Consider the following 15253-nt stretch of genomic DNA (forward strand, 5'->3'; position numbering starts at 1 on the left):
TAACCTGAGCAAAAACAAGAGATATCGCTTCGTTGTTTACACCAAATCTGGAACTCTACAGAAGCTGAAGGTGCGACAATTTTGTTTGCTAGATCAATCTTGGTGTTCGCGTGCTTAGTCAGCCCACGTACCTCATTTAAGCAAAAGGTTGTCTTTATAATCCAGTGCTCATGTCACAGACCACTCATCACCAAATTCCAGTACATCTCCATGGTTAAAACACCGTAGGAAGAATTCTCACCATGTAATGAGCAAACCTCGCAAAATTAACTAGACAGAATATCTAGCTTTCTTGACTCGATTAATCATCTGAAAAAACAGACATATGCCCTGGGCCAAGAGACGGCGTCGTCTGCTCAAAAGCGTCATAAAGCTCAACTTTCCAAGGAAGATTGTTCTCTTTGAGATTATCATGTTCGGGGAATTCTATGCATATTCCAATAGACAGAATATTGGCTCATTTTTGCAACGTACATCTGGTTCCAGAGTAGACATTCAATCTAAATTTCACATCCTATCGATTTGTGAAATGATTGTCTAGCGGAGGTTTTGAGCACATGAAACACAAGAGTTTTGAAAACGGATTGATTAGGAGTCTTCAACTGGATTTTGCAACTTTCTGAGATGATGTCTCTTTCAAAAATGCTTCTAGGAATGTGATAGAAGTTATTGTAAGGTCTATACTTCTGCGTCTTGTGTACATTCAGAAAAGATTTCTGCCAGCCAATACCTCCCTCACCCCATGACAATGTCTCCTAACTCCAGTCATGCAGCCTTATGCACCACCAAACCAACTCATCACTTCCCCCCTCAATTGACGGACACTAGTTCCCTGAACACTCTCCGCCGTGGGCTCCGTACACCACCGCTTGTGTCTCGTCTTCCAATCCACTTTTTGACAGGTCTCACTGCAATACCATGTACACCTGCATCACACACAATTCTTGAGGTCGTCCTGCTTTGACTTGACGTTCATGCTGCTGAGTGGACACTTATTAAAGCTGATTAGCTTGGTTCTGAATTTCAGCAGAGACGCAAAAACACTACCGTTGAAGTTCGAACAAATCATACTCTCCGGATTTCTTTCTCTCACTTCTTTCGCCTTCAAAACATCACCATTGATTTCTCATAATTGACCAAGGCTATCACGAGTGCAAGCTGCGTCAAAATCATCGATTATATTGTGCACATCTCTTCAGTGTTTTCTCTTCCCACCCTATGATGCTCAAGCCAAATGAAAGCAACATACCACTCCTAACCCTATCAGCATCCTCCAACAACTTCTGTGCATCATCCAATTTGCCTTCCATCTTCAAATACAATTCGCCCAGTGTATTTTTCGCAAGAGCAATCTGGATTGAATCTTCGCCGATAACTTCGATTTTCCTCGCAAGGGACCTCAAGAATAAACTCTCTGCGCCGGCAAAATCGCCACGGACTTCGAGTTGATTGGCTTGGTTATTCCACTGTCCTGCTTCCATGATTTTCATTGCTTTGTCGGCGTCGCCCCCGAAAATGAAGGCAGACATCTTTGTTATTGGTTTGTGTTGTACGTTTTGTTGCTTTTGGTGAAAAAAGTTGAAAGGTTTGTAGGTCTTATTGAAGTTTATACAAATTTGAAAGTGAGCGGACAGAAAATTAGTTTTGTCAAATTGGGCTCAAGTGAATTTTGTGTAATGCAATCAATCAATCAATTGGATCTTAGGAGGCGCGTGAGAAGTGGAGAGATATCTCGCGTGGAAACGTGAACTAAAGTGTTTGGGTTTCACGAAGCTCTTAAGTGAAAGAGGGGCAGGGTTCGTATATAGAATGGAATTCAATACCAGATAAGTTGAAGTCTACAAACAAGCAAGCAAATTATGATTTGGGGGAAGATAAAAGAAGGAAATGTAGGATCATCAGGTATGGAGCTTTTTCTGTGGTGGAAACAATCTGATCTTAGAAACATAGGATAATTTACACAAGACCAAGACCTTTCCACAATGCTTGGAAAGCGAGCAACTTCTTCGGGATATCGGAAGGCTTCAATTGTAGGAAGAGAGAGAACCAGACGGTGGTTACAAAGCTCAAACGATATAGATTCTTCTAAGAAACCCACGTATTTCATCAACTTTTGGCGATATTGCAAATAATGTCATATTCAGTTCCAAATACAAATCCATGTTCATCTCACGTCCCGATCAAAATCCCCAACACCAATTCCATGCCTTTCTTATACCCCATATCACAAAGATCCCGTGAGCCTCAAATCCCTCGAACTAGCACCCACTCTAATCGTAAAGGTTCCCTCTGTGGGCATGACCCAATTCTGCCTGACTACATCCCAATAGCTTAAATCCCTTCTCGTCAACTCAAATTTCACTGTTGTCGTCTCATCCTTTGCAAGTTCAACTTTCTCGAATCCTCTCAGGACCCTGACTGGAAAGTCAATATTGGCAGCTTCACCACTAATTTTGTCATATTCAAGGTATAATTGTGCCACTTCTTTGCCAGTAACACTCCCAGTATTCTTGAGGTCGACCGATACAGTGGCATAAACAGTCCAGAGATCAGGATTACCGCCTTCATCTCCACCAGCTGGTGATGGGGTCTGTTCGGTGTCATAGCCCTCTGGATATGGGTATTTACCCTTCTTGATATCCGAGACCTTTTCGATATATGGATAAATAAATTTAGAGAGCTTCCTGAAATTTGATGGGAACAGGGCTTCGCTAGGGTCTGGAATTTCTTCATCGAAAGTAGGTGGAAGAATTCCGTCTGGGCGAGTGGCTGGAAAAGATGATTTGGGTAGAATGGCATCGATCTTGAGGTTTTTGTATTCAAAAGTGGTGTATGAGAGTCCGAAGCCAAATTCAAATGTAGGTTCCAAACTGTATTTATCGAAGTGGCGATAATCAATGTATAATCCTTCTGTAAAATTCTGCTGTGGAACAACAGCATTCGGATAGTACAAAACTTGGCCACCAGGACCATAATCTTGAAGAGATTTTCCAATGGTATAAGGTAGCTTACCACTTGGGTTGACGTTGCCGAGTAAGATATCAGCAATTGCATTTCCACTTTCCTGCCCTGGAAGATTTGCCATTATTACTGCTTTGACTCCTGGCAGATCAATCCACTCATCCATAACAACTGGTCCGACAGCATGGACTACTACAATTGTGCTACCTTCCCCTCCTCCACACCCTTCAGCGACTTGTTTCACAAGTTTCTCGCCTCCATGTTGTAGGTTCAAGTCATTGCGATCGCCACGAATGCCTTCGTAACTAATATATCCTTCTCCGCCATCAGAATTGACAAATACGATGCAAACATCTTGGTCTTTGATGATTGCTGGAGCCTTCTTCAATGGGGGAGAGTTTGTAGGAAAGACAGTAATGTAGACATGTTCCGGGTTGAACGATTTCTTGATACCTGAGATTGGAGAAATCAAGTAAGGAAAGTCAACAGCGCCGGACCCCCATCCAGATCCTAATGTACCTTTGTTGCAACCTCTATCCGGGCACACATTTGGACCTTCACCTTCACTTGCATCCTCGCCGAATATCCCTATTCTGTATACGAATTCATGCTTTTCTGGTGAGCTCCAGCCATTCCTATTTAGAGGTAGTAAATTGTCCTCGTTCTTTAATAGGACAGTTCCCTCGGTAGCTACTTGACGTGCTATAATAGAATGCGCTTCATCCCCTGTACCTTGAACATCGATAAATTTATTGACAACTTTCTCGTCCTTATCATCAGAGCTTCCAGCATTGATATATCCTTTCTCTTTATTGGTCCATGAAGAAAAGTTGGGACCTTCACCATCAAATTTTGATTTGTCATCTTGTCCCAACTGATACCAAGCAGCTACAATTCTGGTCACCATGTCATTGAGTCTCGAGATGGGCAATGACCCATTCAGAACTGATTTACTCAACTCGGGGCCCCATAATGATTTTCCATCAACCCAGATAAGGCCGTCTCCTGGCATGGTCATATCAAGTCCAGCGAGTGCGCTTGCTACACCAGATCGTTGCGCAAGCCAATCGGATTGGACAAAGCCTTGAAATCCGAGTTCATCTTTCAGGATCCCGTTAAGAAGCTTCGAGTTTCCACACGAATATGAGTTGTTCACCATTTGGTAACTGCACATAACACTCGCCACTCCAGCTTTTACAGCATCTCCGAAAGGCCACCCATACAGTTCATGCAGAGAACGATCGTCGATGTTAGATGACATGGCATTTGGTAATCCCCACTCATAACTTTGTCTGAAGTGTTCTTGCTCATTCCCAACAAAATGCTTAATCGTAGCAATAACGCCTTCTTCCTGAATGCCTTTGATGGTTTGAGCTGCGGCAATACCTTGGAGATATGGATCTGTGCCGAACCCTTCCCAGTTCCGCCCGCCTGCGGGCATTCGACCTATTGGTCCAACACAGGGTCCCAAGAGCACATTAACTCCCTTCAATCTGGCTTCTTGGCCATGTGCCTTGCCCCGCTTGTACATCAATTCCTTGTTGAATGTCGCCCCAACGGTGATACCTGCTGGGAAAGCCGTTGCATTATCGGCGAATCGTAGCCCCAAAGGTCCGTCTTGCAAAGCGAGACCAGGGAAGCCTACATTCAATGCAGGACCAGTATTGCCAACTGCAAGACCCATCTGCCATCCAGTACCCGTGGTTATATTCACCTTTTCCGGCAACGTCATTTTTTCGACCAAGGCGGCGGCCTTCCTATAACTCTCGCTCCATTGTGAGACTGTGCCTCCAGGCGGTGTTGGGTACCATGGCGGCGACTGTCCAGTTGCAGGTGTTTTCTTGTATAACCAGAATCCTCCTCCAGCGAGAACCGACCAAAACACTACTCCAACAATAATTGTTATTATAAGACATTTCGAGCGTCGAGCCAAAGTACGTCGTAGATTACTCAATTGAGTGCTGGTATGATATGCAGGCACTGAAACGTGAGGGTGATTCGGATTGAGATAGTCCGTGGCGTCGATATCAGATTCCTCTGAATTTCGATAGGCATCTTCGAATGATTTCCGAATTGGCGTTTGTCCATTATCGTCATAATCTCGCAGAAGCCCTTCGCGGCTCTGATTTTCTTCTTTACTGCGATCCATTTTGGATCGGTATTCAAATTGAATTTGTTCCCCCTTTGTTGTACCTGATGATTTGGCAACTGTGCGTCTCAGCTCAAAGGGTGTGGAATCATTCAAAGCTATAAAGAAAGGGAAAGAATCACAGATTCATTAATTGAGGAGATGTACCATGAGATGTAGAGATGAAAATAAATAAAAACTGAATCAAGGCAACCTACATAAGATAGGGACAATGGATATTTGGCAGAAGCAAATCTCGTGTTTGCTTTGGGCCAATGTTGTTGGGTGCTCTCAGACGGGAGCGTGGGTAGCTTCCCCGGTTACAAATCATGTAGTGAGCTGACTCGAAGTCTACCAACAATTGAAGCAGCATTAAAACAAGGTTGGATTTCTCTTTTGCGCCTCCATGAATTGGGTCAAGAGTCACACATTCAGTGAGTCGACCAGCGAATACAGTTGTCAATTGCGAAAGTTTTATTCAAAAATTTGAGTGAGGTCATAATGAAAGAAGAAATTCGGGCCCAGGAATTCCACTCTCTGATGTGAACTTCCGGCATCCCCGGTGAGCTTTGACCACTTGTTCACTACAGTGGATATCGAGCAGAATCAATTCTGGCTGTTCTGCATTTCATCCCTATCACAACAACTACACAAATGAAGATTCTCCTAGTCCGAGACGCAAGAGGTTCTGATAGTAATTAACAAGTGCAGTTACTACAAACCATGGATATCAGGTCCTGCCAATCTTTCATCTGATATGAAAGTAGCAAGTGGGCCTTTCGATAAGTTATGCCATCATATTCAACAAGCGCCGTCGACACGATGTGTGAGGAAAGTTGCAGGCGGCGGCGGATATGCATTAATCATTATGCAAGTAAAGCCAAGAATAGAAAGACTTGCGTGTTGCGATCACGATCTGAGGGCATCGTTTCCACCTTCTCGTAGGATCCGACGAAGTGACCAGAAAGCGGCGGGTTAGTCGACTTACACCTTGATTCAACGATAATGATTCTATCAGCCTTTTCGCCTCCCGCTTGATGAACTATATCAGCTTCTCAAAAGTAATGCTCACAGCTTTGGGGGGGGGGGGGTTGAGAGAGTAGAGGAGATCGTTTGCAAGCGAAAGCCCTCTCCAACTTCTTATCTCGGTTACTGGAAGGTCTGATTACAATACTCTTGATCTGACGACTCATGTTATCCACAATACCAGAGATGATATCAATTATTTCATCAAGCAAGAGTTGAATACACTCGATTCTATTCAAGGCCAGGATGTAGAAATGAAGCTACTTCGTGAGTTGCTCCGTGAGACACTCCCAGAAATTGCTAACGGATCATTTTCAATTATTCTTCAGAAATTGACTAGGATTACGGAGTCTGATGATATTGAAGCGATTCTGATTCTGATTCTGAAGATTCTGAATGAAGGTTCATCCGATAATTTAGTAGCACAAGAGATCATTCCCGATGCTCTAACACGGTATCGACGAACTTACACTTGAAGCACTCGTCAGAGCAGCAACTCGCGCAGAAAACGAATTAAATCTTGTAGTCTTGCTAATTTACCACACTCTTTTGATTTCTGGAAGCGATGAAACGAATGTAGTTCAACAGTCATTCATGCGATGGAAGGGTTGCAGACGCATCCCAAACCTTTTATCCGATCGACTTCAAACATTATAGGCGGCAGATAACTAATGCGCGATATCAATTCATGGTTTATTTCCAACCTGCTATTAAAACTAGATAGAACAATCCCCATTTACTCAACGACCAGCAGTTATTGAATGCACTAGAAGCCGAGAAAAATCAGTCGCCGTTCGATCTCGCTTGGAGTTCGAAATCGAAGTTATCGTTCTTCATAGAGCCGCTTCTTGCATCACAACATTCACACTTTAAGGACTTCATCAACATATTTAGAGATAACGTGGTCACTGCGATTGCTATATTATAAGATGACGATCTAGAAAATGATGCGATCGGGTATGAAAGTCTGGCATGGATCCTTACTCATGTTGGAGATCATCAAAATATGCTCATTGTTTAATCTTTAATGTGTCCGAATGATATTCTGACATGGGGTAACGATCATGATGATGAGAGTACCAGAAGTTGTCCACTAGACGCCTAATGCGAAGGCGGATGCGGGAAAAAGCAGACCTATGCAGATAATTTTCATGTGTGCAAATCATGTTCTCAGAGGATATTTTGTGGCGATTACTTGCAAAAACCTAGGAGAAACCGTTTGAAAACATGGGCTTGTTATCCTGAGCATACCTGGCTGCACGTTCCGCCATATAATGGCAAGCATTTGGCAGGCAAAGGAACTGTAAGGGTGACGGATGAGTCGGATAATCCAGAGGAGCTGAAAATTAATTACTAGCTCGAAGATTTGAGAATAAACTAGAGGTTGTATAAGAACAGGTCATTTGTCAATCCCGTCCATAAGGGAGAAGGATCAAAGCTTTCTACGATTACAATTCTTCATTCGTGCGGCGTCGTTGAGCGACAGACTTCGACACTTGAACCGTTACATCCAATCAGTATGGCGGACTCAAATGTTTTCCCCTATTTCTTTGCAACAAGCTGATCACCTTTTTCATCAAGAAACGAATATAAAGTTTACCTGGGCAAAAAATACGACTCCCCCTTTCTTTTCTCCCCTACTCTTAGTTTGGACCGCTACCTTAACGTATCTTGAACGAACACCATAATAACCGCCAGGCAACCCTTGCAAATCATTTTCATGTACATAATTATCCTCGTCGTGAGCGAATGGTTGCTCCTGTAGACTACATTGAACAATGGCCTGTGCAATCGCTGACCTTGTTCTCAACAGTTTTATAATAGGGTTTAGCCCCCACCGCTCACATTGCAATGAATCGGGCTATACATGGATCCAGAAAGAACTTAGGCTTGCAAATAGTGAGTGGGGAAACCATTGTGGCATACAGTCACTCTTTTTCATAATTCGTTGGTTCACTAATTCATCTTTCTCCTTATATTAGATACAAGAATATAATGTCCATGGGCAATTCATTGTTCTAGAGCTCTGGGCTTTCCAAGTTGGCACGGGTGAATGACCAGACAACGATGCCTGTCATACTCCCATGCTAGGACAACTCGCTGGCTGTATTTAGATCATACAAGGGTGAAACTAAGCACTAAGTAGGCTATTCCCTGATGCCGAACGGGTTAACATATTAAGATGTCAGCAAATTACGGTACACCAGTAGTGGTTTCCTGGGAGATGAAATCCGAGCCGAGAAGGTTGATGAATCACTCGGGTAATTATACCAGTAAGCCGGCTCACTCGCATCCGAGCCTCATTTGTACGGCCTCATAGATTTCTCAGAAACACTTCATTCTTGGGAAAACTTTTCGACGTACACAATCATTAAACTGCACACTACTATGACCTCGAAATATTAAAGTAAAAACGAGTGGCTGATTCGCATCTAGATCTTTCCATCACCGGCATCAGCCTGCGAGCTAAATTAATACATGAATGAAGAAAGAAAGTAAGACCATTGGAACTCCTCTCATCTCTCCTCCTATGTACATCAGGGCTCCAGCTCGAAATCTTTCTGGACGTCAACAACCCTAATTCCCATGTCCAAGATTTCCCAAAAATTGAACTAGAAAGGCACAATATCTACTGACATTAGCAGAATCCACACTACTTGGTCGACCTACACTTACGCAACTGTCGCGACAAATGCTTCAAATTGGCTGGCCGGCGTTCCAAGAGTCACAACGATATATACCAGAACAGTGAAGACTAATACCACCAATACCATGAGCCCACGAGAAAGTTCAAGCAAAAATAAGAGACAGATAGGAGCAATGAGCATGCTAGTTAGGACAATGAGCGACAGAAATTGGGCCAAGCCCGACTGCATTCCTTCATCGTAATATGATGTTTGGTCGTCGCCTTTTGTCTTGAGGAATGGCTGAGAAGTATCAGCGTTTCATTTTTTTCACTGCATTTGCGACTGCGAAGGAATGTAATAGCAGGCTCGCAGATGCTCAACAGGAAATATGATCTAACCTTGAGAGGCGACCCAGGATACTTGAAAAGATGACTGCCAAGCACTTCTTTGAAAGGGTTGTCTCTTTCTCTATTGTCCAAAGAGATGAAGTCATTATGATGGTAGATGAATTCTTCTGCCTCATTGCCATTGAGATGACTAACACCGAGGGGCCTGATATTCAATATCCAATGGAAAACCGAATCATAACATCGTTTTGGGGGGCGGTGGAGAGCGTTAATTTTGGCATATGCCAGCAATACCTCATCTGTTTGGATTGTCACTAGTGCTCAGTGATCCGTGAATCGGGACTAACCATATTGCTTTTGCTTGCTTTCCAATAAAGACATGAGTGTATCTTTGGTCCACGTACGATACTGGCTCTCATTATCTTCAGATACAACTTCTTCCCTCTCTTGTTCATGTAAGTGCCCCTTCAATCTATAAAACGCCGGCGTGTTCAATGCTGCAAGGTCCTTGTTGTCCCTTTTCCGAAGTTCTCGTGCAATATCTGTAAGTTCAATCTCTTTATAAATCAAAATGCGAATATGATTTTCGTGGAATGCACGGAAGATCGCGAAGTCCTTGTGGGTTCCCTGAAAACGAGCAAGTTTCGGAATGCCAGTTTCGAATTCCTCCCCTATCCATTGTTAGCTCACATACTTTGATGTAGCATCTAGCATCTCAATACTTACAGATATAGTCTTTCTTCAAATCCTCCATCAACTCTTCGTGGCTAGGCCTATCCTTACTTTTCCTCAATCTCTCTTGGGTCAAGGTTCTCTCCGTGTCAGCTGAGGAAGCTGTGCTTTCTCTTACAGCACCAGCATACTGGTCAGTATTGCGACGACGAACACCCTCAGACTGAATAGATTGCGAGATTGTTACAGCCTCGCGCTCAATATCGTCGGCAGTATTGTCCTGTTGTTGAAAAACACGCACTGCTGCATTTGCGCGAGGGGCTTCTGCAGTAGCTTCAAGGTCAGGCTCCATGACGATTTTTAGATACTTGATATATACAAAACGAAAATGAGGGCATCGTAAAAATTTCACTTCTTCAGATGGGTAGGCAACTTTGCGGCCCAACACTCGAGGCTGTAGACCCAGTGCTCTGGTTCATGTCAGCAAAATGCAACATCACCACACCATGATGACTCGCTGGCGAACTAATCAGAGGGTTCCATTCTTTAGCAATCTGGAGACAACCTCAAATCGTGGCAAGCCTGATTCAATGTTATCTTCATACGAACCGATAGGTTTATTTTTTTGGAGAATGTCAAGTGGTGTGGGAGGTAGATACACATTCATCTATCGTGAATTTTGAGGGTAGGCAAATCTATGGGAATGGGGGATGGGAAACGAAACTTCTACTTATTTATCCAATGAAATATTGTGTCCAATCGGAACGAATTCTGAAAACTCATGGTCGCGATCTTTCATTGGGCCAAATTGACGACCTCTTAGAGAGACGGGATGTCTTGTTCTACAAGTATAACGTCCTGTTGTTCAATTATATAAATATACATAGATGCACTGGAATTTACAATTTGAACCGAACAAAATTAAGTTACCAACTTTAATCCCATCGTCCTCTCCAAGGATGCACAAGTAGCTGGAAGCATCAAAAATAATCAATTCATCCACCAGTGGGTGCATGGATTGACGGGACCCTTCTCAGCTTTCGAAATCTTTGACAAATTCATTATACAGTTGTTTGATATCAGAATTCATTTTTTGATTGTTCCATCTCCAATGAACAATTGTAACAATTCCTAAGCTGAATGATTTCATACATCAAGAGATAATTACAAGTCCATTTCTGCAGTGTCCCGTCAGTCCGTACACCCACTGGTAATCATCTAACTGTCTCTATAAAGTATACATCATCCTAAATATTACACCCAAAGCACTGGAGTATAGAATAAACCATTTTCCACCTCTAAAATATCTTTAACAGAACCCCGACCATCATGTGCGAATGCCAATTTGAGATGTTCGAATCAGAAGTTTGAACATAAAATCGAAGTAGAACCATTCTAGCCCGAGTATCTCTATATTTCCCTTTGGCATAAGAACTAAATATAAAAGGAATGTGTCCAGTAGGGTCATCGATCGTCTCCTTGAAATTATTGTTCAATCACTCCTTCTCTTCGAGTCGCCTCTTGCCAGACCATTAGACCAAGTAGCTTGCTCGTTCGAATGGATTTTCGCGCGTGGGAAGGCGTTAATCCAACATTTCTCCGTGAGCGTGGATTCGAAAACGATCGTGTTTGCCTTTGGTTGTTGATCAGTAAACTGGAGCAGCGTTAGAAAGCCAATAATCAAATTTATAAAGTAATGACAGTCATACTGGTTTTGGAGGACCGGATGGTTGAACATCTGCGTAGTTCACCGGAGTACCATTGAAGATTTTGCTAAGGGACATTGTATTGGGTTTCGCTAGGCTGTCGGTATATGAGTATAAGTTGATTTGCGAATTGAATGCTGTTTTCTCTTCCGAAGTCTGTGTGGTATTGAATGTTGGACTTTTCGGATGCTATTTTGTTGAAGTTTGGGGAAATAGAAAGCAAGTCCAGGACGACATGACCATTATATACTGTCAAAAAGCTGCCAGTGATCTTGAAATAAAATTTAGGCTATCACCCAATCTGAGGTATGTGCTTGCGAAAGCGATCATTTTCCTTTTGGGCACGCCGATTAGCTGCAAAGACCAGGTTGAGCTGCAGAAGCAGCTGTAGATATTAAAAGGAAAAGACTAGATTATGAAACTGTAGAAGCTCACGATGCAGAAAAGAATGTGATAAGTTTTGTGGCCAAATTCAGCAAATCAGATCTTCCATGAGGAGGAAATACTAACTGTAGTGGACCCGTTGAAGGCTCTAGGAGAGTATTGACGTATTTCTGTGTAACAAAACCACATTTTTTCTTGATAGAGGCCAAATTAGAGGATTGTGAGGCTGCAAGGAATTAATGTACGCTTTGATTAACTATCTATACTACTGCAGTCGGGTTCTTAAGGGCGCTTCCGCATACATCCTATGAGGTGTCTGGAAGCCCCTTCTCCAAGCAAATTCTGCGTAACATCGTTGCCAAGAGACTGGGTAGCTTCTCCTCCCTCAGAAACAGCGCCCATGGAGAGACACAATATTAATCATATATAATTCTTCAAAGGCAATACAATGATTATAGATAACCAAATGTGACAGAATTGTGAAGGGAAGAACGTACGAGCTAATCGGTTTCCGACACGGCACGGCACGTATCCGTATCATGGATGATTTACCAGGGTTCAACTATAAAACATACATCATGGACTGGGCATGATCGTAGGTATGATGCCAAAACGCAAGTATTTCGATTTTTTATAGTTCTGGTGGTTTAAAATTGCAATATCACTCATCCTATGGGGCTCTTCTGTGGCGCGTAGTATCGAAAGAAACGTATTCCAAGGCCAGTATCAATACAACAGTATCTGTGCGCTTGTTACGCCCTACTTTAACAGTAGATGTATTCGATGGACAGGGGATACTGATCTACGTTAGCGACGCTAACGTAAAATGAAGCCCCTCCACACTTATTATGGTGTTGGTATCACATTTTCCAGCGTTCACTGATCTACTGTGGCCTAGGTGTACATCATTCTTCAGTTTATGAATTCATAGACAATTCTATGTATCAAGAATAGTTAAAGAGATGGAGAATTCAACGAAGAGGGAATTAAACAACATCGCCACGTAGACTTATACAGCCTACCAGTCCGGGATGGGAGCATATAAAGGTGAATAATTAGCGTAATTTAAAGCTCTTCGCGTCCAGCTAGAACCAAGACGCATCTTTTCGAGGTGAGAAGTTCTAGAATCTATGGAACGCTCAAAGCTTGCATGAGCCTCCGGCTTACTATGTAATTTATTTAGTCGATAACCTTATCAACGGCAATACGACTCTTCCGTCCTTGGTATACGATCCTTCGGGTATACTAGGGAAAACTCAGCCCGCGGTTCTCAACAAAAATAGTTGACTTGTGGAAAAAAATAATCGGGCAGGGTAGTGACGAGATATTTGCCTGCGTCAAATATGATGTCAGGTGTAAAAGAGATGAGAAAAAGCCAAACTGGCACTTAGAATTGAGGCTGATAAATCTCAATTAACACTATGTCTCAGCCAGCATGGTATTCGTATGGAGCCGATGCATCGGTTGAGAAGTAGATTTCTTTCAATTTGCCTTAAATATTTGTTACAACACAGTTCTTTCCAATGAAATATAAAGCACGCGTCTGCAACCTTCGAGTTCCGACTTCAGGATGGAACATGCTTCGGGTTTGGCTTCTTCGCGCATGAAAGATTACCGAGATTGGTTTGAAACATTCAACGAGTGTTGGAATACGGCCTTGCAAAGAACCACTAGCAAAAATTCATGCATGTTGCTTGGTATCATGAAATCTTGGGAAACGATACTCTCATACTACGATTTTCGAGGTATAAATGGGATTTACCAAGTTCACGAATCGTCCAAATCCTCATTTCGTAATCAATCATGATCACTAGTAGAAACTTTAATCCTCGAGATTCGCTCGCTGAATGAACTCATCACATGGCAGGCATGTTATTGTGAACTTTCCCCTTGTCGCGTTACAACAGTGTTATCAATGATGACTGTTGTATTCCACACATACCTAGTAGTGTGCAAGGATGGAGAGTCAGGTGCACCGACAGTCCCGCGCGGCAGACAAGCGTTGCAACATCGTCATAGTACGCTCAGAGTAGATAATTCTTTTCCAGATAAATTTTCAAGCAGCTACTAAGCTACAGATATTCACTTTAGACTAGGCACTTCAAACCTCTTGGAGTGGCATATCTTCTTTATGAGACGATACTCACACTACGCCCAGCTTGGGTCATAGAAATGAACGAGTTCTGAGCGCAGAAACAAAGAAAAGTGCATTAGATGTTCTACTGGTCTATATATGTAGAACCAGCTGTCAGTTTGTCCCCAGACTGGTGGGATCGGGCCGAATTGAATCTTGCCGGTTGGGAAAAGTCATACCGGGTCTACTAGTGGAAGCGGAATCAGTTGCTCGGTACTTGTAAGTTCCTCGGCATTTTCGACACGATACCCATTCACAAAGTTGTTGGTATTGCTATATACCCAGGCTGACATGTGCTATATTGTTGGTTAAAGAGATTTTTCCGGTTGCATTAAGTCGCACAATCTCGCTTTAGACTCTCTGTGCATACTCTATGTCACAGCACTTTATATGTCTCCAAAGTCACGAACTCTGCCAGGCACAAGTGACATCTATCATTATTAACGTGGCAAAGATGGTAACGAGTTTATATAAGTTCATATATATGGCGTAGTTTCGAATGTGAAAGGTATGGCCATACTTCTGGGTGATGCAAATTTGAGAGGTGTTGGGATAATCAGAGTGAGCTGCGTATCGTAATGACTCGTTGTTCATATAATCTTTGAAAAGATATGTCAAACTCAAAGATTTCATCTAGATAGCAAAAGGGATTAGCAAAATGTAGCACCTGAAAGTGTTCCAATATATCAGAAAATGGTTTTGCGACGGAAAATAGATTACCCCTCGATTAAGACCCACACCGACTCGGATGAATGGCTACGCTCATCAATCAAAAGCCCTCAAATGGTATAGCTTTCTTGATCTTCTGCTATAGATGCTCTTTCACGATGCTTTCCGTGCGCTTAAAGCATCAGTCACAGAGCTGTCTCTTAAAACCAAATATCGATGTGTGAAAATTCCAGAAGAAGCTTTCTGGAAGGCAAATGCTTCATTATGCGGCCCAATCTCATGTTCTTCTTAACGAAACTGGATTCAGATAGCTTCAAACCATTGCGTCCTTCACAAGAGCCAACACACATTTGCATTTTCTTGTCGAACAAGTGTATTGTGCTCTCCCGTGCTTCCAGCTTCAACACCCATCCATCAACAATTTAGCTAGAATTGCAAGATCAACAGAGTGATTCTTCTAAAAAGAAATACACAAGTGCAACTTAAAGTCAACGACATCACAAAAAGCTTTCTATTGTGACACAGCACAAGCTTCAGTATTTAGCCGACCGCTTCTCAAAACCAGACAGTCCTCAATTCCGAATTTAATCGTATTGGAT

General features: G+C 42.7%; 6 protein-coding genes across 6 annotated transcripts; 2 read left to right on the plus strand and 4 right to left on the minus strand.

Moving 5' to 3' along the window:
- Positions 1–775: 775 nt before the first annotated feature.
- On the minus strand, positions 776–1529 carry Bfra_008373 (putative tetratricopeptide repeat family protein; the record flags this gene model as incomplete). The annotated part of the gene is given in 3 exon segments (XM_037338736.1): positions 776–926; positions 940–991; positions 1250–1529. The coding sequence occupies 3 exon segments, from the start codon at positions 1527–1529 to the stop codon at positions 776–778; spliced, it is 483 nt and encodes a 160-aa protein (XP_037192042.1).
- A 695-nt stretch (positions 1530–2224) lies between these two features.
- On the minus strand, positions 2225–5110 carry Bfra_008374 (putative glycoside hydrolase family 3 protein; the record flags this gene model as incomplete). The annotated part of the gene is made up of 1 exon (XM_037338737.1): positions 2225–5110. The coding sequence occupies one exon, from the start codon at positions 5108–5110 to the stop codon at positions 2225–2227; it is 2886 nt and encodes a 961-aa protein (XP_037192043.1).
- Positions 5111–6369: 1259 nt separating this feature from the next.
- On the plus strand, positions 6370–6988 carry Bfra_008375 (uncharacterized protein; the record flags this gene model as incomplete). Its single annotated transcript, XM_037338738.1, has 3 exons — positions 6370–6569; positions 6604–6691; positions 6836–6988. 3 exons carry the CDS (start codon positions 6370–6372, stop codon positions 6986–6988), a joined length of 441 nt encoding a protein of 146 aa, XP_037192044.1.
- Positions 6989–7059: 71 nt separating this feature from the next.
- Positions 7060–7472, plus strand: Bfra_008376 (putative nacht and tpr domain protein; the record flags this gene model as incomplete). Its single annotated transcript, XM_037338739.1, has 2 exons — positions 7060–7072; positions 7228–7472. The coding sequence occupies 2 exons, from the start codon at positions 7060–7062 to the stop codon at positions 7470–7472; spliced, it is 258 nt and encodes an 85-aa protein (XP_037192045.1).
- Positions 7473–8692: 1220 nt separating this feature from the next.
- On the minus strand, positions 8693–10113 carry Bfra_008377 (uncharacterized protein; the record flags this gene model as incomplete). Its single annotated transcript, XM_037338740.1, has 5 exons — positions 8693–8744; positions 8792–9042; positions 9141–9388; positions 9437–9760; positions 9816–10113. The coding sequence occupies 5 exons, from the start codon at positions 10111–10113 to the stop codon at positions 8693–8695; spliced, it is 1173 nt and encodes a 390-aa protein (XP_037192046.1).
- A 1140-nt stretch (positions 10114–11253) lies between these two features.
- Bfra_008378 (uncharacterized protein) lies at positions 11254–11545 on the minus strand (the record flags this gene model as incomplete). Its single annotated transcript, XM_037338741.1, has 2 exons — positions 11254–11415; positions 11471–11545. The coding sequence occupies 2 exons, from the start codon at positions 11543–11545 to the stop codon at positions 11254–11256; spliced, it is 237 nt and encodes a 78-aa protein (XP_037192047.1).
- Between the last annotated feature and the right edge of the window lie 3708 nt (positions 11546–15253).

Source organism: Botrytis fragariae (genome assembly GCF_013461495.1).
Source record: "Botrytis fragariae strain BVB16 chromosome Unknown tig00000061, whole genome shotgun sequence".
Lineage (NCBI taxonomy): Eukaryota > Fungi > Ascomycota > Leotiomycetes > Helotiales > Sclerotiniaceae > Botrytis > Botrytis fragariae.